This window comes from Tachypleus tridentatus, chromosome 1 (genome assembly GCF_004210375.1).
Source record: "Tachypleus tridentatus isolate NWPU-2018 chromosome 1, ASM421037v1, whole genome shotgun sequence".
Classification (NCBI taxonomy): domain Eukaryota; kingdom Metazoa; phylum Arthropoda; class Merostomata; order Xiphosura; family Limulidae; genus Tachypleus; species Tachypleus tridentatus.
Genome location: NC_134825.1, coordinates 163828696 through 163852670, shown reverse-complemented (window position 1 = coordinate 163852670; position 23975 = coordinate 163828696). Strand labels below are relative to the sequence as shown.

Below are 23975 nucleotides of genomic sequence, written 5' to 3'. Positions count from 1 at the left end.
TAAGTGATCACTGGTTCAAGATATAAATATCTAAAAATTGAAAATTTAATTCACTACTTATGGGAATTGAACAAACATTGTCCACAAGGTATAAACCTATTCCTAGTGTGTAAATGCTTTAGTGTTTGAACAAAAGTGGGAATTGTTATATAGTTTAAGGAACTTTTTTTTTTTGCAAACATTCTTCTCAGTGAACTGCTGAACTAAGAACTCACATTGTTGGTTCTGAATTTTCATTAACAATTGTATCTTCATACAGTTCTTCTGCAGAGTTAGATTCACTGTCTGGAACCACTGGCAGTTTTTTCCTCCTTATTGCAGGAACAGGATGTGGCTGTGATGTAACAGGATGAGTTGATTCTAATACTGGTGGACGAGGAGGGAGTCTTTTTGGTCGCTGAGGAAGTTCTAAAAGCAAAAATGTATTTATTCTCTGTGACTATCAAGTGGCTATTGACTGGAATAAGTCAGTTTCACAAAGATTTACAATTCCTCAAACAAGAAAGTGAATAGTGATGAGAAAGTTAGTAAGGGATGGTGGTACTAAAATGAACAATTATATTTATATATACAGGACTGAAAATTTACCATATTATGCTTATGTTGAAAAAGAATACTACCTGACACAAGTAAAGTGAGATATCAACTTGCTCTGTGCACAAGTCCTATAACTAACATATTTCACAAATCCATAAAAATGATCAATACATTGTTGCCAAGTTGCAAAATTGGATATTACAATAAGCAATACATGGACTATGAAGGGCTACTTTTGATTATTAAATACTCGCACAACCATATCTCATGTGGCTGAACTCACATTCACATTTGCAGTTTGTGCAGTCATGCACATGACAAAGGAATCAGCATTTTTTTTTTAATAGCAGATGAGTTGCAATGTCAAAACAACATAAAGAGCTTGAATTTTTTTCAACTGTTCAAAAGAGGAGATAAATAAATAGAGCTGACTAGTAAATTCATAATAAAATGAACCTAATACCTGGACCCATATACATGTATTATAAAAGTTGTTCTTCCTTGCACCTAATCTTTTGCATTCATATGTGTGTGTGTGCACACATTTATATACTATTATTAACTTTCAAGGCTATGTTTATTTAACCAGAAATAAGAATGAGGCAAACAAGGGTAAGGTAAATGTGATTGGTGAAAGGTATGAAGTCATAAACTAACATTTCTTGTTGATCACCGACTGTTGATTTCTGCCTCAATTCCTATCTTCCCTTCACTCTTTCACTATGGGCTCAGTGTAATACACACAAGTTGTCTACACATTTGTACACATTGATTATTTGCATTATACTCTGACACTGCTTGTGTATCTTTACAAAATTTAGTAGACTTTTAGTAAAGACTGATTTTTTTAATCAAAATACTTGTAATTGTTTTAATAAAATATTTCTTCTAAAAATTTGTTTGTGAAAATTGTCTGTTTTGCTACTAGTCTGAGTACAAAGAAATTTCATGTCATGATTAAAAAAATTCTCTGTCCTGAAAATCTCAAATATTAGCTGTGTAATCTCTAAAGCCTCCTAATTACATTTCAAACATTTGTTTTCAGTAAGACTTTATATTTTATGTTATTTTCTATACTTTAACTATGTTGGGTTGTCACTTCACCAACCTCACAAACATCATAAAAAAAGTGAAATATAAATTATGCTTTTTTGGTGGTAGAATGACATAACATGAAAATACAAATGTTTAGTCTGAGTACTGTAAGTCTCATAATGCTATATATTTACATTTATATTTATTATTCTTTATTGACTTACCAGTCATACCTAGCTAATATTATACAACTTGCACTAACACAGTGCACATGCACTCGTTACAAACCCAATAATATAAGGCTGACCTTTAGTCCTCTCTGCCTTGGCTGTGATTTAGTGGACTGGTATTTTGTAATATACATTAATATTTCAATTATTATACATTATATATATGTACATAGATTATTACTATTTAGAAATAAATTAAGATTACTTTTATTAGAATACAGAACAATAAATCAAGAAGTAAAGAAAACAATTAACTCTTCTCACTCTGACCTTTGTACTCAGTTGCTGCTTGACAGAGATTAAGCCTTTTAAAATTTTGCAAATCGAGGATATTAAACAATTTTTTTTAGATTTTATATATAAAGTTGATTAACCAAAAACATTATAAATAACTACACTGATACCATAGAATTCCACTACAATTTATTAAGCTTAATAAGTAAGATGTATTTAGATTTTAAAAAGTGTAAGACTTCAAGTAAACTAAAGACACAACCTAACTGATTGAAATCTGGGATTGAATGAATGTGGTAGCCTTTTCTAAAATTAAAATAGCCAAAAAAAAAACACACTGTGAACATCAAGCTGTTGATTGATTATTCACACATTATATATTGAAGTAAGTGTATGAAACCATTTTCCAAAAATGGAAGAAGATGAACAGGGCCACTGTGTTTTTTTTTGAGATATGACTTGTATACTAAATCAAAGTTCTTATTTTACGTTCTTGCTTGATAATATTAATAATTTGAATTCTTAAATTGTACAAAACTATAGACTTAGTATTTTGATATCACAAATGCCTAATTTTAAACAATGCTGTATTCAACATATCCCGTAACTCACTAAAATCTATATTTGGATGCATTCTTTTAATACTTACTTAGAAATTAAGAAATTAAATTACCTTGTATATAATATAAAGTTTGAATTACAATATACAATTTGATTCCTAACTTAGTGACAAATTCATAAAATAGTTCAATAACATTTTGAATGCAGGTCAACAAACATGACCAGTTGAAAAAGGGTTAATACATGCATACTGAATTTCATAGCAAACAAAGTTAGGCCTAAATTTGCATTGTAGTTTATTGCTCACTGCAGAATCTTTCTGTAACTTCAAAAATTGTGTAAAATTTGTCACTTAAAATAATCTACTTCTGTATGCACTTCTTTGTCTCTAAAAAATTAAATAGTATTTTTCTCCATTTTTACGTAGGCTGTTATGAATTTTTTACAGATTACAAAACTTAAAATGAACTTTTGGTATGCACAAAAAATAAAAAACCACCAAACGTACCAGTGAACACAATGCAACAGGTACATAAATAGAAAGAAACGTACCAGTGAACACAATGCAACAGGTACATAAATAGAAAGAATACTGGTAAGCATTGTACTGACACCTGAAAAACTCCATTTTGCATGAAGTTAATAACTCAGAAAACATATTAAAACTGTGGTTGTTGTTTGTTTTACTAATGTTTTATCTTAATTAAACTCATGTTTAAATACAAAAACTACTTAATATAAAGGTGAGTATGGCTTAGCTGTTAGCATGTCATTACCAAAATATAAAAAAAAAAGTTTCACTTAGCAATTTATGACCACAACTGCCTTATAAGAGTGACTATCAAAGCCTATTATTTGGTCTGACTAGTAGCCCAAGAGATGAAAATGAATAGATAACTAGCTGCCACCACTTTAACTTATATCACTTCAAATTAGCATTGGTTATGGCAAATGGATATTAAATTTATACAAAGAGAATACTGCAATTCTGCATTAATTAAAAGTTTGTAATTGTGTCTTTTTTTTTTATTCACCAAATGTTCTTTGTAATGAATTAACTATGTCTTCATGATATGGTTCTCTGTTTAATTTGTATGATAGACCGACCTCAATGCTTGTGCAACTAATTTTTATAAAGTTTCGTCCTAAATCCAATTTTCTTTAGACACAATTTAAAAATATATAATTTGCTTTCTAACAATTCAGACAAAAGAAAATGGTAAGTGGTCATGGACCTAATACTCACATAAATTATAAGCTATGGAGGTAGATCATTTTTTTTTTCTAACATGACATAAATGTAACATATAATAACCCTGTGAGGGAGGGAAGAATGTCTTGTTTTTATCTGAAAACATTAACAATATCTCAAAAGTTTATCACTCATAGTTAACAAATTGTTTCAAGAAATGTTTTTTTCTGCATAGAACTACTCGTGATAAGAAGTTAAACACCACTTCAAGAAATATTTTTATCTAATTAGCATGAAATTGTCGTTAAGTATAAAATGCCAGTTTGTCAAATCACCATTTTAACACCCAACACACTAACAGCACTGGGTGAGACAGAATGAAAGGTCTACTCCCAAAATATCTTTATGTTATCTTTAAGACAGCCTTTTGCAATTTTTTTTCCCCCTACCTTCTTCCCTTTTACAGACAAATAACGTTACCTGGCTACAAAGCATTAATAAATATACTCCATCAAAGGCTGCTTTTTGTGGACTGAGAGACATCTGCAAGTTTCTTTAAACTTTAGAAAATATTTGTATACTTTTAATTTGCAGAAGACTTTTTTCTGATATCAATATACTATTTTAAATAAAACTCAACTGAAACAAATGTTCATAAATAATGCAGTATAATTGGAAAAATTGTAACATACCACAAATAAACATTAGATGAAAAAAACAATACATTTTAAAAGGATTATGTTTTGACCCAAGTAATGGCTCAAATTGTTATAAAAAAATATCAAATTATAAACAAATTTAAATGGCAGTAAGAGAATAAAGAAATGCAACATAAGCATCCCACTGTCTGTACATTAACTGTAGGAAAATGGTGTGTAGATGAAATTTACAACATAATAAAATAATAAGTTGTCCCAATATATTACCTAAGTTACATAAATAACAGTGAAAGAAAGTACATCATGGTCATTTGAAGTAGGAAAAATAAATGCAATAAATATTTTTAGAAGCCTTAAACTACTGCAGAGTAACAGAGATTTTGTCTTTCAGGTCTAAATCTTTGCATCATCTCAAAGGACTACTTGTTCTCTATGTTACTTACCTCTACCAAACCTTGTGGCAGTTCCAATACTAATGACCTTCCCATAATTCTAAGAATGCATCAGTAAAAGCACAGGTGAATACAGTATGATCTATAACACATGTTGCATCTGTATCTCAGAACAGCTGGTATGGGTATTAACACTTTTATTGATAAGAGGAAAACAACGTTTTGACCTTTCTAGGTCTGAAGATGACCTAGGAAGTTTGAAACGTTGTTCTCTCCTTACCAATAAAAGTGTTAATACCCATACCAGCCATTCTGAGATACATTTTCATTTTAAGTTGGTTTCTTATCATCAAGACATATTGCATCTGCAACCTTCAATATCACACTTTTGACATCACAGGAAATGACACAGACTGACATTTAGGCAATCTTTTCCCTCCCATGTATATTCAACTGGTGTGTAAACAACATACATTCAACCTACTTTTAATATTTCACTGTGCTGTGTTTAACTATGACTGAAGGTATATCTAATAATACAAGATTTGTCAACGTAAATTTTTTCCCACCCATAATTTTTTGTCCACAATACAGCATGATACAAATGAATTACAAAGGTTATCCTTTGATACACATAATGTGAGCTAACAAAATCAGTAAAGGTTTCTCCACATTAATGATTAAGTTTGTAAAAAGCTTCTGAATGCTACAACGCAGCTGTTTTCAGTGTTCAAGGGCAGTTGCAGTAAAGTAGCTAAGAATCTGGACAAAATTAAACTTCTTTCACACACACAGAAGCATATATTTAATATATATTAATATTAATATATATGTTACATATACATCTGTACAATATATTTAATTACATAACATGAACCTTCAGGCAGCATTTCATAAGCAAGTTTGTTGATGTTTTTGGGTTTTTTTCCTTTTCAAAAAGATTAGTTGAAATGATATTGAACAGAAAAGTCATTTAGAATATTATTAGACTTCTGAGCACATTAGAAATTGCACATATGCAAACACACTTACTACATGAATTATTTTAAAGCTTAGCGTAACTAATTATACAATTATTTAAAAAGTATAAAATAAATCAATGTATTAGTATAATGCATTTCTTTTCGAAAGCCTTTTAAATGCAAAGTAGATAAAATACAAGTTTATCAAATAATCAGATAGCTCATAATTTTCAGATTAACTAATAATGCACAATTAGAAGCATTTCAGATAATTTAGTCTTAATCATAAATGTGTGAAATATCTGGTCTTGAACCAAGTGGTAAAAATATACTTCAAGTTTTGTAATGAAGTTACGCAAATATCCTGATGCATACACTTCTCAAAAAATTCATGTACACGTATCTACATCTAGTTATAGTACTTTATTGGACAGTATGTGTGTGGTTTTTTATTCAGGCACTGAAAAATGCCACTACTTTGTCTTTATAGTTTCATTTCCTGTTTCCTCATTGTATTCTGCATTAACATTCTCAACCATTTTTCAAAGAGTTAACACTAAAACTTCATTAAAGGCTGGTGTAACTTGAACACTTCATAGATGCATAGCCCATAGATTATATAAATACATATTAACAAAAATATTTTTTAAACCAAACCTGGACTTATTAAAAATTGTGAATTTTTGTGTAAGAATTTAAATAATAATCCTCATAAATAGCAATTCACAAACAGACTAACCAATCTAGTTATTTATGGTTCAACAGTGTTAAGAATTGATATTAAGGTGTTTAGATTCCAGAATTGAATGATGTAAACATATGGATAATTTCTAAAGTAACATGTTGCACTTCTAACTCTGAAATTCATAAGATAGGTTTAATATGTTTGGATGTCAAGACATCTATGGAGTCTCAACATTTATCCCTGGAAACAGAAAGATCATTCTGTAAAACATACTTTTCAGTAAGAATTTTTACCAGCTGAAAGTCAGTTAAACAGAAACTGGTATATGTTAATATGTATGTTTTATATACAACTTAAAAACATAATTTGTACAAAATATTTAATTATATAACTGAGTAAATAAACATTTGTACAAAATAGTTATATAATTCCCTTTGTACACGTGTTCTATATCAAATACCACTCTTCCTAAAGAAAACCTTATTTAAAACTATACAACATGTGTATTCCTATAAAGTGGCATGATACTAAACCAATCATACTAACAATATGAACAAAATAGCAATTATGCAACATGTGTATTCCTATAAAGTGGCATGATACTAAACCAATCATACTAACAATATGAACAAAATAGCAATTATGCAACATGTGTAATCCTATAAAGTGGCATGATACTAACAATATGAACAAAATAGCAATTATGCAACATGTGTATTCCTATAAAGTGGCATGATACTAAACCAATCATACTAACAATATGAACAAAATAGCAATTATGCAACATGTGTAATCCTATAAAGAACAAAATAGCAATTATACATGTGTAATCCTATAAAGTCGCATGATACTAACCCAATCATACTAACAATATGAACAAAATAGCATAAGAGAATAATTTTGTATTAGAATATCATACCTTTAGTAAATCTAATTATATTGGATAACTTCAACAGATATGTAACATTTAACAAAACAAATCAGTAAAGGAACAAAAGTCAATAATTTATTAAGTCAGATAACTACTGCTTTATGACTAAGTCCACATATTTGTCAATGTTTTTTTTATATGATGCTAACTAAAAAGAGCTTAAACCACAATGAAACAAAACAAATTAAAACAAAAAGAAAACATCAACATTAACAAAGAACATCTAAATGTCAATAGCCGTTTACGGATCAATTATCCAAGACTTCTTATCCGTTTGTAATATGTAGTGATACTGGAATTCATAAACTAATCAATGTTCTCACTGTATGTTAAAATCATGTTACCAACACAAAGTACTTTATTTCATTATAAGGCCAGAACTCAAGTGTCTAGCATTCTGCAACTGTGATAAGTAATAAACCTCAAGGAATAAAATCTCCAATTATAAACCATGTGTATGCTGCTCCCTGGCTCAAGCAGTTTAAGTTATGTTTTTCACATATTTTAGTATCCTTTTCAGCCTCTGCATATCCTTAAAACAATATCTTTGTACATTTTATTCTTTCTGAAAGCAGTAACATGTTTATCAAGTTTCCCATGTGATTTATTTTTTATCCTTAAGGAAAAACTGTTGTTAAAGTTTATTTTAAAGATAATTAATGATACATATAACTAAGAATATTTCAATAATTTGTATTCATACTGGTTTTTCTGAACAATTGCCTTAAGCTAAATTAAAAACTAATAAAAAATACAACTTTTTTGCTTCTGCTCAACTAAAATGCTACTCTATGAAAACTATATGCTGTGAGTAAAAGTTATCTAAATGTATTTCAAATTTTTATCTGTTTTTCACAAAATATGCTCATTATATAAAAACAATAGCAAACCAATGTTTATAGTTAGGCCTAACACTGATAGGGGGGGTCAGCAAAATAATTACAATATAGTTCAAGCAAGTCATCTAATAGTGTGTGTGTATGTGTACAATTATTATGCTAACGTTTATAAATTTATAAGATTGTAAAAAATGACAATTTTCCAAACAAACACTATAAAATGTTATTTCATCCACACAGCCTACATTTCTAGTACTTTTATTCTCAATACTATTCACTTTGCTTTTTTTGTTACCTCTACAAAACAAGTTACTAACCTGGTACATTGTTTTGCACAGGTGACAGAACTGTCCTTGATGGAAGAGGGGGTGCAGTTCCTTTATTTCTAAGTGTGAACTTATCTGGAGTGGGAAGAATGATGTTCAAAGGTTTTGGTGCTTTCAATGGAGGATTTCCTAGTTTTTCTACTGGAGGTAAAAGTTTCCTTCGATAACGTAAGTTTGCTTTACATATATAGTTTTCCGAATTAATTACACTAGAAGAGTCAAAATGTTTAAGAACGCTCTTGGGCGATACATTTGAGACATTTTCACTTTGTTTAACACCATCTGTATTTTTTTCATAAGGTAATTTCACTGTAAATGATACAATAGATGGATTACCAACAGACTGAAAACTAGAATCCACTGATTCAGTAATAGTTTCAGAAGCGTTATTAAAGTTTTTCTGTTCGTCCACCTCTTCTGTATTACCTGAAGCAATGCTGTCTGTTGACCGACTATTTAACGAACTGCTGCTTCTTGATATACTGTTAGTAGCCTTACCAGAACTAATGTTCCCAACCGAGGATGACGACAGCGATTTCACAGGTTTAACGGGAATTGTTGGCTTTGGTCCCAGAATTGGTTTAGGTTTGCTAGAAGCTGTAGGACTAGACTCTGAGGTTGAGCCACTGGATGCTACAGATGCTGAAATCTGTTGAACTGGTAATGTATTTGTTTTAGTAAACAGATTTGACTTTGCCGTAAGTATAGAGCTAGTGGATACAGACTTTCCCATAGGATAACCAACTTTAGATTTCACACTGGAAGTTTCGTTAACCAACGGCTTGGTAATTTTTGCTTCAGAATGTTTTTCATATGAAGAATTCCGAGTAGAAGTTAATCGTGAGCCTGCTTGCATTATTCCCATTACAGGGTCATTTCTTTGGGCAAACAATGCCCTAAGAGCTTGAACATTTGCTTGAGGTGTGGAATCTACCATTTCTGTACAACTCCCTTTGTAATCAGTTGGTTCCTAGCAGAAGAAATAGTAGTTCTGTAGAGCAAATCAAATTTCTTGCATTACATGAACTTCCAAAAATAATATCTGCAAACTATGTTAAAATGCAAGTGCATTTGGTAATAGATACTTATACATCGACCTCATCAAATAATTCACAATATATGAACATAAATAAAAGCAAAATATGGCACTAAATATTCCACACAGGTTGTCTGCAAGAATTAATTTTGATTAATTCATTATTTTCACAAGTCATTACACAAATAGGTTAAACTAAACAACCTTGAACTGACAATTGAGAAATCATAATAGTAATATTTTGATTTATATAGTTTAAAAAATTTAAAACAGCAATAATCATAAACATTAATTTTGATTAGCTGATTATTTTAATGACATTAATTAAGTTAATCATATTTTTGATTAATCTATTATTCCATATGACTCACAATTAATATTCATAGGTAATCAATTATATACATTGAGTTAATTATCCAGCTCTACCCTACTACCTTAAACTTTGTTAAACTACAGTTGGAGAAGATGGTTTTGTCACCTTAAGGTTTTTGTGTTGTTGTTTTTTTTATGTTCTTGCTAATCATAGATGTGCACATACAAAGTTTTGTTGTTGACAAACTTGTATATGCATAAAAATATAGATCATATTCATATTTATATGTATCACTGAATGTTTCTGCCTTTCTCTGAAATTCACATGTTACTTGTTTATTTATTACAAACCGTATAGTCAAAAAATACATATTTATGACACTGAGTTAGCAGGTAACAGATTCATATTACACTTTTTCCTAAAATATTTAAATTTTGCAAATAAAAGCATTTCCAGGTAATACATTAAGGACATTAAGTTCTCTCTCTTTATGCACAAAAAAAGAGTAGCATGTAATAACTACCCTTAGAATTAACTACTTAAATCTGAATAAAGATAACAATTGTTCCCTCACTTAAGCAATTTACTGCCAAATTTCTACCAGCAGGAGTAAAGTTTTGTTGTCTATGTTAAACGTACCTTACTGATGTTCTTTTATTCAACATTTTCTTTATTTTTAGCTAAACACTCATAAAATGACTTGACTGCAAAATAGATACGACACAGACAATGGTTGCTTATTGTCTATTTGAAGTAGAACAAAATTCTGTCCTCAAGACACCAACTTTTGAGCAAACAAAAAATACCACTGTGAATGCACTAATCAAAACAGCACGGCAACTTCCGTTATCCATTATGAAGAGGTTCTAAATTAGAGACAACTTTATACATTAGCAGGGTACAAGGTAAGCATTCTCACAGAGGTAAAGAAATTGAATCCTTATATTAGGTTTCTATGCTAAACAAGTATTTTTGATCAAATCGTAAAATCAGAAGCAGACCAAGCTAAACCACAGACAAACTGTTTAAATATACCACCCAAAATCACATTTACACCATATAATTCCAGGAAAATACAGTGAAATGGTACCAGAAGCTGTTTTCAAACATTAATATTCTTCATTCATCAAATAATTGCAAACAATCTCATCTCTTCTATTTGCTCTCTGCAAAGAAGCATCTAATGTAATAAACTCTACTATACTCTGTTAATAATACTAAACTGTGCAATAATCAAATAAACAGATCACACTACACATGCTTCAACAGCATGTTAATTCTGGTTTTAACACACATTTTGAATGTTTTTAAATACTTCTTTTAACAAAGATAAAATATAACTCTACAATCATCAATACTGACTATTAATACATTAATGTCATACATACATTCCTGTATTTTATACTTTACTGCCCATATTCTAATTTGTTGCCTGGTTTCAGCCTGTCAACAAACTTGTGCTACCACGAAAAAAAAAAATGAAAGTTGCTTTTTACAAATACCAAATACACACATATTGTGTAATTAACAAAAGTGCTGCATTTTAGCTCTATAACTTGTTTTTATAATGTCCGTTGTAAAAACAAAGCCTGCACTTACAAGATTAAGTTTGTTTTTGAATTTTGTGCAAAGCTACACGAGAGCTATCTGCACTAGCCGTCCCTAATTTAGTAGTGCAAGACTAGAGGAAAGGCAGCTAATCATCACCACCCACCGTCAACTCTTATGCTACTCTTTCACCAACGAATAGTGAAATTGACTGTAACATTATAATGCACCCACGGCTGAAAGGGCAAGCATATTTGGTGTGATGGGGATTTGAATACAAGACCAAGAAAAGTATAAGCAGTATTTACTAACTACATGTACATATACTTTACACTTGACAGTCTTTATTGCTCAGTTATATTTATTTGTTATATTTCCATTTTTTTATAATATCAAACACCTATAGTCTTACCCCAGGAGCTCTTCATGCTGATAAGTGCATGTTTTTCTTATAGCAAAGCCACATCGGGCTATCTGCTCAGCCCAGTGAGGGGAATCGAACCCCTTCATGCTGATAAGACATTTTCATGAATTAACCCATACAATAACCTATAATTGGTTACTAATTAGCTACTTTTTTATTAGATATTATTTGGTTTATATTCTATGTTTAGCTGTTAATTTGATCTTTTTTTTAGGATACTTCTGAAAAGATGTGTGTAGTATGAGGAGCCAGGATTCAATTCTAGATCTTTATGATATAACAACAAATTTGTGATCAACTCAGATGGGTCCTTAATATTAGTAAACGATCGACATAAGTAACATATGGTTAACTTTTTTTGGAGATATTGGTACTTAGAAAAACATTTGGTAAAAGTTAGTCCTAGTCCCATCCTTTTTATCCCTAAAACTTTTAACATCAAAATAATATTAATAACAATTAAGTTTATTCTTGAATCCATTAACTTACTGTTAAACCAAAATCTAAGTTTAACAAAACTGTCATTTAATTTGCTCTGCTGAGTATCTTTAAGTTTCCCACTTCCAATCTCCTTTTTAGCACAGCTATAGTGTTGTTTATTCCCAGTTAATAAGTTCCCTAACCATTGTATAACTTGTAGTTGTAAGTTAATTACTCAGGATTTAGAATGCATGTTCATATTATAAACAATATATACGTATAATTCACACATTTTATATAATTCATCATAATAATGATTTTTATTTTGGTCTGATTTACTTGTAATACCTACACATTAATAAATGTATAAAATTACTTTAATATCTACAGATTAATACGTTATAAGTATAGAATTACTTGTAATATCTACAGATTAATACGTTATAAGTATAACCTATCATCATATTCGCTGCTCATTTTGCAGAAGTAACTTGAAACAGTATTAAATTTAACTCGTACAATATTCATTTACTCAAAATGCACTGCAAGTTGTAAGACAGCAACTAGCCCTGCCACAGTCGCAGAACTAACCCTATTAAATAATTACCCATATTCTACATAACAAATTAAAATAATAATAAGATGAAATAAGTTAAATGATCAGCTTACATATATTGCACTAAATTACACATTCATCACTTCCTTAACAAAAGTTCAGGAATGACGCATAGTCTAAAAAAATCCAAGCAACAGTTAACATTTCTCTTTACAGCAACATACACGAACAGTAACGCCATCTCTATTGAATAAACTATAATTTATATCAGTCCTGTAAAATTGGACAGTAATTATTCATTCATAATTGCATATCTATAGTCTGGTCAGATGTTCTTTACGAATTCCACGAGTTTCTTTGTTTTGAATTTCGCTCTAAGCTACTCGAGGGCTATCTGCGCTAGCTGTCCCTAAATGAGCAGTGTAAGACTAGAGGGAAGGTAGCTAGTTATCACCCCCCACAGCCAACTCTTGGACTATCCTTTTACCAACGAATTGTGGGATTGACCGTAACATTATAACTCTCCCACGGCTGAAAGGGCGAGCATGTTTGGTACGACAGGGATTCGAACCCGCGATCCTTAGATTACGAGTCGAACGCCTTAACCCACCTGGTCATGCAGGGCAATTCCAAGAGTTAATGAACCATTTTAGATAATGCCCGATATATAAAACTATACAAGTATCAATATGTCTATTATACTGTCCTGTTAAAGAATACCCATACAGCAGAAATAGAAATGATTACAACGATAAACAAAGCCAGCACTATTAATTAGAACCGATGGAAAGAATGCATTTTTTATTGTTTTAGTGCATTTATGTGTCTAAAATTTAATATTAGCAATTTAAATCCGAAAGTTGAATTTAGGTAGTTTACTTTCAGTAAACGAAGTTAACTTAGTTGTTTATTAGTTGTTCAGCACAAAGTTGTAGAATGAGCTATTTGTAGTGTGTCCTCTGTAGGAACTGAGCCTCGAATTTTATCATCATAAGCTCTGTAGTTTACTTCCCTCGGTAGAGCAAATGACATTATAAGTGTAACTATTTTTATTCAATAGAATGTTATTACTTACTTCATAACAAATAAAATAAAATAAAATAATTTTAACCACATTAAACATTAAATGTTCCCATTTATTTTGGTAGTTATTTTCTCTAATCTAACAATGCTCGACATTTTTAAGCATTATAAATATATGTGTATGCGGATATGTCCACGTGCATCTATCTATCCACTTAGTCACCATTTTAGAAAAATAACAGCTGTAGAATATAAAATTACTTAGGATTACGTGTTCAGCTAGGAACCTCTCAACTTCCCACAACTACTTGTGTCAGAAACCCACAGATAGTATGTTACCCCCACGAGCAATCATAACGACCATCTAATAATGCACTTTCTTTTCTGTCGTATTCCTTCTTATATTGGGGTAACACAACATAAATCATCAATATTTTATTTTGTACATAATGTGCTACCATATACTATTCGCGGCATTTTTTTATTATTTTATATTAATTTGTGTGTGGGTTCTTGTTGCTTTCCACGTCAACAAGTTTAGCTTGCTTCTTTCGAGATTGGAACTTTTAACCAAATTCTTTATCACCATTTGCACTGGATGAAGTGGCCGTGAATTATATCCGACAATCAAAACATTTGGAAAATACTTTTTTATTGAAGTATTGAATATTACTAAAGAATGTATTACGTATTCAGTTTAAATTTTAACAAAATGGATCAATTTATACCGTTTCTTATGTTCGTTTGGTTCAATAACTTCTTTTAATATATACTAGTGTCAATAACCGTAAGCATACGAGATTCTTTCACGCCTAGAAACAACTATCTTGTTGCATAAAAGGTGTTTTTGGAAGAAAGTAACATAGGTTTAACTAGTCTCATTATCTGTCGAAGACAGTAACTCGTGGAATATGATGCACCGTATAATAACAATTTTATTTTCTCTTTCAAATTATATTATTATTAATATTTTGAATTTTTTATCAATAAAGAATCGCACACACAGAAATAAAAATATCTCCCAAATTTTTTTTATTGTATTTCCTTCATATATGATGACTGTTGTATACGTGTAGTGATCATTAATATCCACATAAACTTTTTAGTTTAAGAGAAAATTAGATCCAGCGCGACTTAGTTTTGTGTGTAATCTGTCATATCACACTATATCATTAATTAATCCAGTGAGATACAAGAATCTTGCAATTTATGTAAAAAGAATGCATTTCTAAATTCACTAGAACGAGCATTGAAATATAAATGATTCTAATAAAGTTTACTTTATGTTGAACACATTCAATAAATAAAAAGTCGTACAAACATTAATAAATGTAAAATTACAACTTTTTTTTCTACATGAGCATTTCTTAAACTGTATGGTTATACTTGAGAATGTACAATAAAACCTTTCACAACTGCATCCGTTCTTGAAACAAATAATTTACGAGACCATCTCCCCTCTTCTGTCTTTTCGAAACATCTACAACAAAGTACAGCAGGAAGCAAATCAAATCCAATTTAAAATCATTTCTCAGATACGTGAATAAAATAACAAACAAAGAACTAACCAAACGATAGAAGCGGACTGCAGAATGCAAACCTAATTATAAAAATAAAATTCGTGTCTCATCCGATCATTGTGTCTCGTACTTCAGCCATTTTGAATCATTTAACAAAGAAGGTATCATGAGCCATGTTCCAAAGTAATTGTTGTTGTTGTTTTGAATTAAGCACAAAGCTACACAATGGGCTATCTGTGCTCTGCCCACCACGGGTATCGAAACCCGGATTTTAGCGTGTAAGTCCGCAGATATACCGCTGAGCCACTGGGGTGCTGTTCCAAAGTATACTGCCAAGGAACGTACAGAAAACCAGATAATGTTTTCTAAGTACAAGCATCAATATTCCACTTGAAGATAAACATATCAAAGGCAGTTAATTAGAAATCAACAAGGGGACAAAAGCAACTACAAGAGAAAAACTAGCAAATTTAATGAATTTTTTTAAAATAAAATTGTCTACAAGTCTTTCCTCTTCCATTTTTGTAACTTAGGTTGTTAGGAAATATGGATTATACATGTCCTATTCTGTAAATGGATGTCCACAAGACAAACCTACTCAAGATTTTGTAAAATTAAATAACGAAGAGTTTAGCATATCACAATTGATGCTAAGCCTACAACCCAAAAGCGTACGTATCACCATGGTAGTTATTACCATAATTAATTTTACAACCTTACGCTAGGCCTTCTTGGCTCATCACACAGCCTGCACATACACACATGTAGCGAGTGTATTATGCACATACTACCAAAACCACAGCTACAATTCAAAAGTAGCTAACTGATCAACGTTAAATGCCAATAATGAGCAATAAACGGTACCGAAATTACTTTTAACTAGGGGACCTACAACATGCTATATACGTTACTGTTACAACCACCAACTGATAACATCTTTGGAACCGGTAAATAATCTGCGCAGATAAAACTGTTTAATTGGTAACGCTCATAAAAATGAGAATCCACCTTACGGAATATATTTCGTAAGGGAACATAGTTGTATTTAAATTACTCTCAAACAGTGGGATGAAAGAATTACTTGTCGATCGCTTCACGTATGACAACTTTCAAAGACTGGATTTAAGAAAACCGCTAATAACTTAAATCTAATATGTTTTAAAAGTTCAATATGCATTTCATCTTTTGTACTAATTTAATCAAAATTTATCGTCACTGTTTGTGATAAGCACACTTACACATGTTACAACACATTACAAGGTCAAAATTATGATTTTTATAACATCACCTTTACAACTTTGTAACAGAACGAATTATTTGGATCTTTATAATTCATTATATGTTAACTATTCAAAATAAATCTCATTTGTTGTTACTTCTAGCAAATTACGAAGTTTGTTGAAATAAATTTTCATTTTAAAGGTTACAGAATGGAAAAAAATAAAACAAAGGTACCAAAATTCGTAAAATATTATTATGCATAAGCTATACATGTACAAAAAAGTTTTACATGGAAAGAGGGTCTAATTTTCTTAAAATAACCTTAAGTACATAATGTGATTACTTCATTTAATTCTGGTAAAGAAAGATTTTCGGTTTTAAATTTTCATAATCTTAGATCTGAACTATGTAGTTCAACTTGTTTCCCCTTAGTATACTGTATACTGGTGTACATTTATGGAGTATAATATATATATATACGTATATATATATAACTATTTTAAATTTCTATATTAACATACGTTTATTTTAGTGCATAAGTTTGTTTTAGCATTTTGTTTTGCATGTGACGTATGTTGTTGGATGAGTATTGCGCAAATCCTGCCTGTTCTCTAAATTTGTACAAAAATCAACAATATTTGTTTTGCGAAAACGCTAGTGTGTTTTCCAACAGTGTTGATCATTTGAAAATTTCGCCCTAAACTGTACAAAACCGACACGCCGAGAGACAGTTGTTATTATTAGTCAGTTACGATCAGTATGCTATAGGCCTTGGAAACTATAATTTTGATTGACATTTATTAATCGCCACAGAATTTGACCAGTAACGTTTGTAGATTTCGAACATTACAAACCGTTTAACGTCAGTGAATTACTTCGGAGATTATAATTTCTCCGATGACATTAAATATCTTCCTCGGTAAGAAGTGAACTTATAACTGGTGTGACGCCAGACAAGAAAAGACAGCGTTAGGGTAAGAGAAGTGTAGCAGTATCAACTCAGAATTGATCTTCTCGTCGTGGACCGGGATCGATGATAAACTATTCAGTTGTATATCAGATATAAAACTTAGTATTGTTAGTAGGTGTGCAAAACTGTTCTATGTAAATTATTATTTGTAATAACCATTATTATAAATTGTATCGTTGTTTGTATATTAGAATATATTTATGTTAAGAAAGAAAATTGTTTGTGTGTCAGTCTTGTTGGCAAATATCGTAAATTTGATGCACATGAACATTTAATTAACTACTAAACCAAAATTAAAATGTCCGGTTATTTGAAATAATGATGTGTAATATACGTAATATAATAAATCGGAGACTCGTTCGAGATAAATTATAATACGTAACAACAGACAGATTGATTGTTTGTTTGTTTGTTTTGGGAATTTCACACAAAGCTACTCGAGGGCTATCTGTGCTAGCCGTCCCTAATTTAGCAGTGTAAGAATAGAGGGAAGGCAGCTAGTCATCACCACCCACCGCCAACTCTTGGGCTACTCTTTACCAACGAATAGTGGGATTGACCGTCACATTATACGGCTGGGAGGGCGAGCATCAGCGCGACGCGGGCGCGAACCCGCGACCCTCGGATTACGAGTCGCACGCCTTACGCGCTAGGACATGCCGGGCCGACAGATTGATATACATAGATAATGAATACTAACGTTTATGCTGGAGCTTGAGATTTGTTGATATGATCGAGACACACAGTAATGTGTCGTGCGACCAAAAAAAACTTGCAGGATACACTGTGTGATAGTTTTGCGACTTTTCACTTTCTGTAGCTCGGACTGTGGTAGTCCATACAATCACATATTTTCAATGGATATGATCTACTGAACTGTTACTTCATATACCAAATTTCAAGACAACCCATTACTAAGAAATACACGATATATTAATTCTCCAATTTAGATTGAAAAGTTTTCTTCGCACCGAAAGTACAAAAATATATTCGATAATTTTTTTTTAACTTTTATGGATTTTTCAAATTTCGTACACTGCTACGCCTACCTTAATAACCTACAGTTAGGTGTCAAATTTGGTCTAAATTTTAGTTAGTGAGTTATCACCATTAGATTCCATTTAGAAACATAGGGCCGCAATCGCTTGCGGATTCTTCAACAAGTATGGAGTATAATATATATATATATATAGGTGAGTAGGTTGTTAGCCCACTGCACCGAGCCGTCCCTAATTTAGCAGTGTAAGACTAGAGGGAAGGCAGCCAACTCTTGGGCTACTCTTTTACCAACGAATAGTTGGATTAATCGAAACATTACAACGCCCCCACGGCTGGGAGGGCGAGCATGTTTGGCGCGACGCGGGCGCGAACCCCGACCCTCGGATTACGAGTCGCACGCCTTACGCGCTTGGCCATGCCAGGCCCGGTTTAAATTTTAGTCATGTGCAAAGTTATTCAATAAAACATATAAAAGTAAAAATGGACCACTTTTCGTCATTACAATTAAAGAAAGTTGATTCAGAGCAGCAGAACTATAGGATGAAAAAACGTGCAAATACATAATTATTAGTTAGACTGAGGAAATTAGAATAACAGTTCTTAGCTCAACTTTTCAAAAGAATCAAACAGGTGGGCAATTATTATTAATTATTTACTGCGAAATTCCAAGTATAAATTTGTTACATTTTATGGACTTATCATGACTTTAGCGTTTAGCGTCATGTGATATTAGCTTATGTAATTAGCGAAAATAATTATGCTTGATACGGCTATATCTAGTGCATGCAAGTGATGACAGAAAACTGTTAATCCAGATTCCACAGCGTTACTACAAAGGAAGTTATTTTTCAAATTTCGTACACTGATAGACCTTAATAACCTATATTTTATGAAATTATCATGACTTTAGCGTTTAGCGTCACATGATATTAGCTTATGTAATTAGCGAAAATAATTATGCTTGATACGGCTATACCGAGTGCATACAGGTGATGACAGAAAACTGTTAATCTAGATTCCACAGCGTTACTGCAAAGAAAGTTATTTTTAAAATTTCGTACACTGATAGACCTTAATAACATACAGTTCGGTGTCAAATTTGGTCTAAATTTTAGTCATGTGCAAAGCTATTCATTAAAACATATAAAAGTAAATATGGACCGAAGTTATTAATTAATAATGTTTTAGAGAGGAGAGTTTGTTTGCTTCTTTGAAGTTAAGCACAATGTTACACAAGAGGTTATCTGTGCCACGCCTACCACGGGTATCGAAACCCTGTTTCTGGCGTTGTAACTCCGTAGACTTACTGCCGTGCCACTGGAGAGCAGAGAGAATAGACCATCACCACATATTTTAAAGCATCTGATTGGTTCTGTAAAATATAAGTCTATTGGGAATAATAGAATTGCTAAAATAAGTCACTGTCTCACTTGCTGTGGTTTGTTGATGTGTATTGATAAAAGTAATGATGTTTAATGAAAAATACCTCAGGTATGAAAAAACGAAAACAAAATTGCGATCAAAAAAAGGCTTGAACTTAAAGGAATGAATTCAAAATTGGCGACCAAACTAGTAATTACATTTATATCATTAATAAGAAATTTTGAAGCAAGTATTCATTAATTAGTTAGCCAGACTGTTGTATTTTGTTCAACGTGGGACGTGGTGTTGGGTAAAACACTCCAGCATTCATAAAATCTAATCAAACGATAAGTAAATTAATCTATGAGAAATTTTTTTCCTTTTCATTCGCTACATTTTCTTCTGAACTAGCAATACCAAACGTGGAGAGCGCGTATATCCGAATAGATTTTATCACTCATCAAGATCTCTACCAGCCTACCCTCAAATTGGAAATAACGTAAATTAATCTATGAGCCCCTTGGCGTGACCTCCTGAGTTCAAAACTGTAATTAGATCTCGAATACGTCAAGAGATGACGAAGCTACGAGCTAAAAGTTTGCACTTGGGAAAAAACAAAGCAACTTTGAGCTATTTCGCCACTGTGAGTCGCTGTGCCCCGGCTAAAACAAATTTAGCTGTATAAGTTTATATTAAGCTGTTTGATTGTTGCTGAACGCAAAGCTACAGAATGGACTGGTTTTACAGGGCCCACCGGGGGTATCGAAACTCGTTTTTTTTGCCTCATTAACCTACGCAACTTAGGACATTTACATTTTAAGTTCTTCAACTGTGCCTTCAAATGCACTGTGATTTATTCATTTCAGGTAAAAGCAATAAACACGTTAAATTCTTAAACTTTAAGGAGGTAAAAATGAAGTGTATGTCTGATAGTATATTCAGTTATTTATAACTCAACAACGTTTTAGTTCGTTTGTGACAACATATTATTCATGGATTTGAATGGAGATTAGCTTAAATATTTTTCCTACATTGCACTTAAATCCTATAGTTTGTTTGTTTATTTAATTTCACGCAAAGCTACACGAGGGAATCTGTCCCTAATTTAGCAGTATATGACTAGAGGAAAGACAGTTTTCGCCCCCCACCGCCAACTCTTGGGCTACTCTTTTAACAACGAATAGTGAGATTGATCGTACCATTATAACGCCCCCCCATGACTGAAAGGGCGAGTGTGTTTGGTGTGACGGGGATTCGAACCCGCAACCCTCAGACTGCAAGTCGAGAGCCCCGAACGACCTATCCATGCCGGGCCGAATCCTATAGTAACTATAAATTCTGATTTTTAAAAGTAAATTAGTAATACAGATTAATAAAGCCTCCTAGGTTATATGAATAACTGACTACAACTAGTAGTAGTAATAACTGATAGATAATACGACGAGATAATTTATATTCTGATTGAATAATGTTGGGAGTATTATGACAAGTAAGCCCTTGTTAAAATAATATTTTTATTTTTTAGAATTCATTTTCAACTTTCTTCTGCCATTTTTTTTTTCACAAAATGAACACATATCGATAATTCATAAGGCCTTCAATCATTTTACCAATACCAATACTTTATCTCATTTTAATTTATGTTTTTACAATTAAATTTTGATTATCGATTATTTGAAACATAGCAGCTACCAATCTATCAGTTGTTCTTAAATATCTCACATATCACACGGTCCGGCATGGCTAGGTGGTTAAGGCACTCGACTTGGAATCTGAGGGTCGTGGGTTCGAATCGCGTCACATCAAATACATTCACTATTTCAGCCGTGGGGGCATTATAATGTTTCGATCAATTTCACTATTCGTTGGTAAAAGAATAGCCCAAGCGGTGGGTGGTTATGAATAGTTGCCTTCCATCTAGTCTTAAACTGCTAAATTAGGGACAGCTGGTGCAAATAGCCCTCGAGTAGCTTTGCGCGAAATTCAAAATAAATTAAACCACATATCACGTGAGTTAGTTGTATTAATTCTTCGTTGAAAATATAACACAGATAATTATTACCTGGGATTCCATCAGGAACAATCAGTTAAGTAAGAAAATTCTTTACTCAATGAAGTTGAATCTTCAGTTCCAACTATTTTGGAGTTGTTGTTTTTTCTTTGCAGATTTAATCTTCTGGTACAAAATAAGTGCGTTCCTCAATCTCTTGATAAAACGTATATTAACACTTAGTACGTTATTTCTGTGATCCTGATAGTAAAAAACTGTTTCATACTGAATATTCGACGGTATACATTAGTTATGTAACTATATGTACAATTTCTTCCAAAGAAGTTAATTTAATTACACAGACGTATAGACACATTAATGTGTCATATGCCTCGAAGTCAATGTACACCCATTTTCTTGGAAATGCAAAAAATACAGTAATAGACATCACCGCGCTTGTAAAACCCGTGTAAACTTCAAACGCTGGTAAGTAACATATTACACCAGCAAGGCCTGGTTTGTTTCTGTTCGTATAGCAGCAGTGATGACGATTTACTGAGTGGGTTGTATAGTTAATGACTGCTAGCTAGGGGACAAAGGAAGTGTCGTGGTATTTAAATATATGCAGCTTACCTCCAGGAGCTGTAAACTGTAGACCCAAACATAAAGCAGTATTGTTTGTCCAAGCTGGTACACAACAATAACACCTGGTATTTTTCTGTTGTATAATTTTTTAATCGTATTTGGAAAAACGATAAATTTCCTCAGACGCTTCGCATCTTATGGCAAATATGTTTGATACTGTTGTGACTTATTCTGTTGTTTGGCGGGTTATTTTTGGATTACTTGGTAAAAAATAATGCCACGTTCAAGTCCGTGTAACGATAACCAATTAATCTATTTCTTCAATAACGGTAGGTGCATGTTACTTGTGTTTGTAGACGAACTTCAAACACGACTCAGGTGGGTTAAGGCGTTGGACACGTAATTTGAGGGTCGCGGGTTCGAATCCCGGTCGCACCAAACATGCTCGCCCTTTCAGCCATGGGAGCGTTATAATGTTACGGTCAATCCCACTATTCGTTGGTAAAAGAGTAGCCCAAGAGTTGGCAGTGGGTGGTGATGACTAGCTGCCTTCTCTCTAGTCTTACACTACTAAATTAGGGACAGCTAGCGCAGATAGCCCTCGAGTAGCTTTGCGCGAAATTCAAATCAAACACGACTTCCAAACAATTAAGGGAAACTTAATACACAAATACGAAAACGTCGTAGAAAAATTTTAATCACAGAGGCAATAAATCTCGCTATCGAACTGTAACTACATTTCAGACGCATTAACTCATACCCTGAAACTAGGACTGAACTAACTACGCAGTTTTTCAGTACTGACCGTAGCGTGCAACCGATGTAGTGGGAGTTTCCATGTTTTTACTGGGACCCATGCCGTTTCTTTTGTGGGCTTTTTTTACTTACAGTATAGTTCATATAACTTACTCCTTTGCTCTATAGACACTTGAAAGTGAACCCAGTAAAAGTACTTTCTTATTATCTTCCAACAATTGGAAGGATATGTAGATGATGGATTGATTCGGAATGTAAAGTACAAACTGTAAGCCTCGTTTCTTTCAAGTTCCAACATACTAAACCCTTTGTAAAGTCTGTGATAGTACAAACTGTAAGCCTCGTTTCTTTCAAGTTCCAAGATACTAAACCCTTTGTAAAGTCTGTGATAGTACAAACTGTAAGCCTCGTTTCTTTCAAGTTCCAAGATACTAAACCCTTTGTAAAGCCTGTGATAGTACAAACTGTAAGCCTCGTTTCTTTCAAGTTCCAACATACTAAACCCTTTGTAAAGTCTGTGATAGTACAAACTGTAAGCCTCGTTTCTTTCAAGTTCCAACATACTAAACCATTTGTAAAGTCTGTGATAGTACATACTGTAAGCCTCGTTTCTTTCAAGTTCCAACATACTAAACCATTTGTAAAGTCTGTGATAGTACAAACTGTAAG

At 32.2% G+C, this 23975-nt stretch overlaps 1 protein-coding gene across 11 annotated transcripts in view; it reads right to left on the bottom strand.

Annotated features, from left to right (window-relative positions):
- LOC143229632 (uncharacterized) overlaps window positions 1-23975 on the bottom strand; it is an 80026-nt gene that overhangs the window by 31356 nt on the left and 24695 nt on the right. For 3 of the 11 annotated variants that reach the window (XR_013015972.1, XR_013015983.1, XM_076462272.1), the window contains exons 1-3: window positions 12994-13119; window positions 8575-9553; window positions 216-408 (exon numbers count right to left, since the gene is read on the bottom strand). Coding sequence is in view for 2 of the 11 variants with exons in the window: in XM_076462272.1 (XP_076318387.1) it covers window positions 216-408; window positions 8575-9520 (1139 nt within the window). In the remaining 9 variants the exon portion in view is untranslated. Of the gene's footprint in view, window positions 1-215; window positions 409-8574; window positions 9575-11320; window positions 11393-12993; window positions 13120-22037; window positions 22184-23975 lie in introns of those variants that run through there. The other 8 variants (XR_013015971.1, XR_013015980.1, XR_013015976.1 and 5 more) reach the window with 6 other exon arrangements.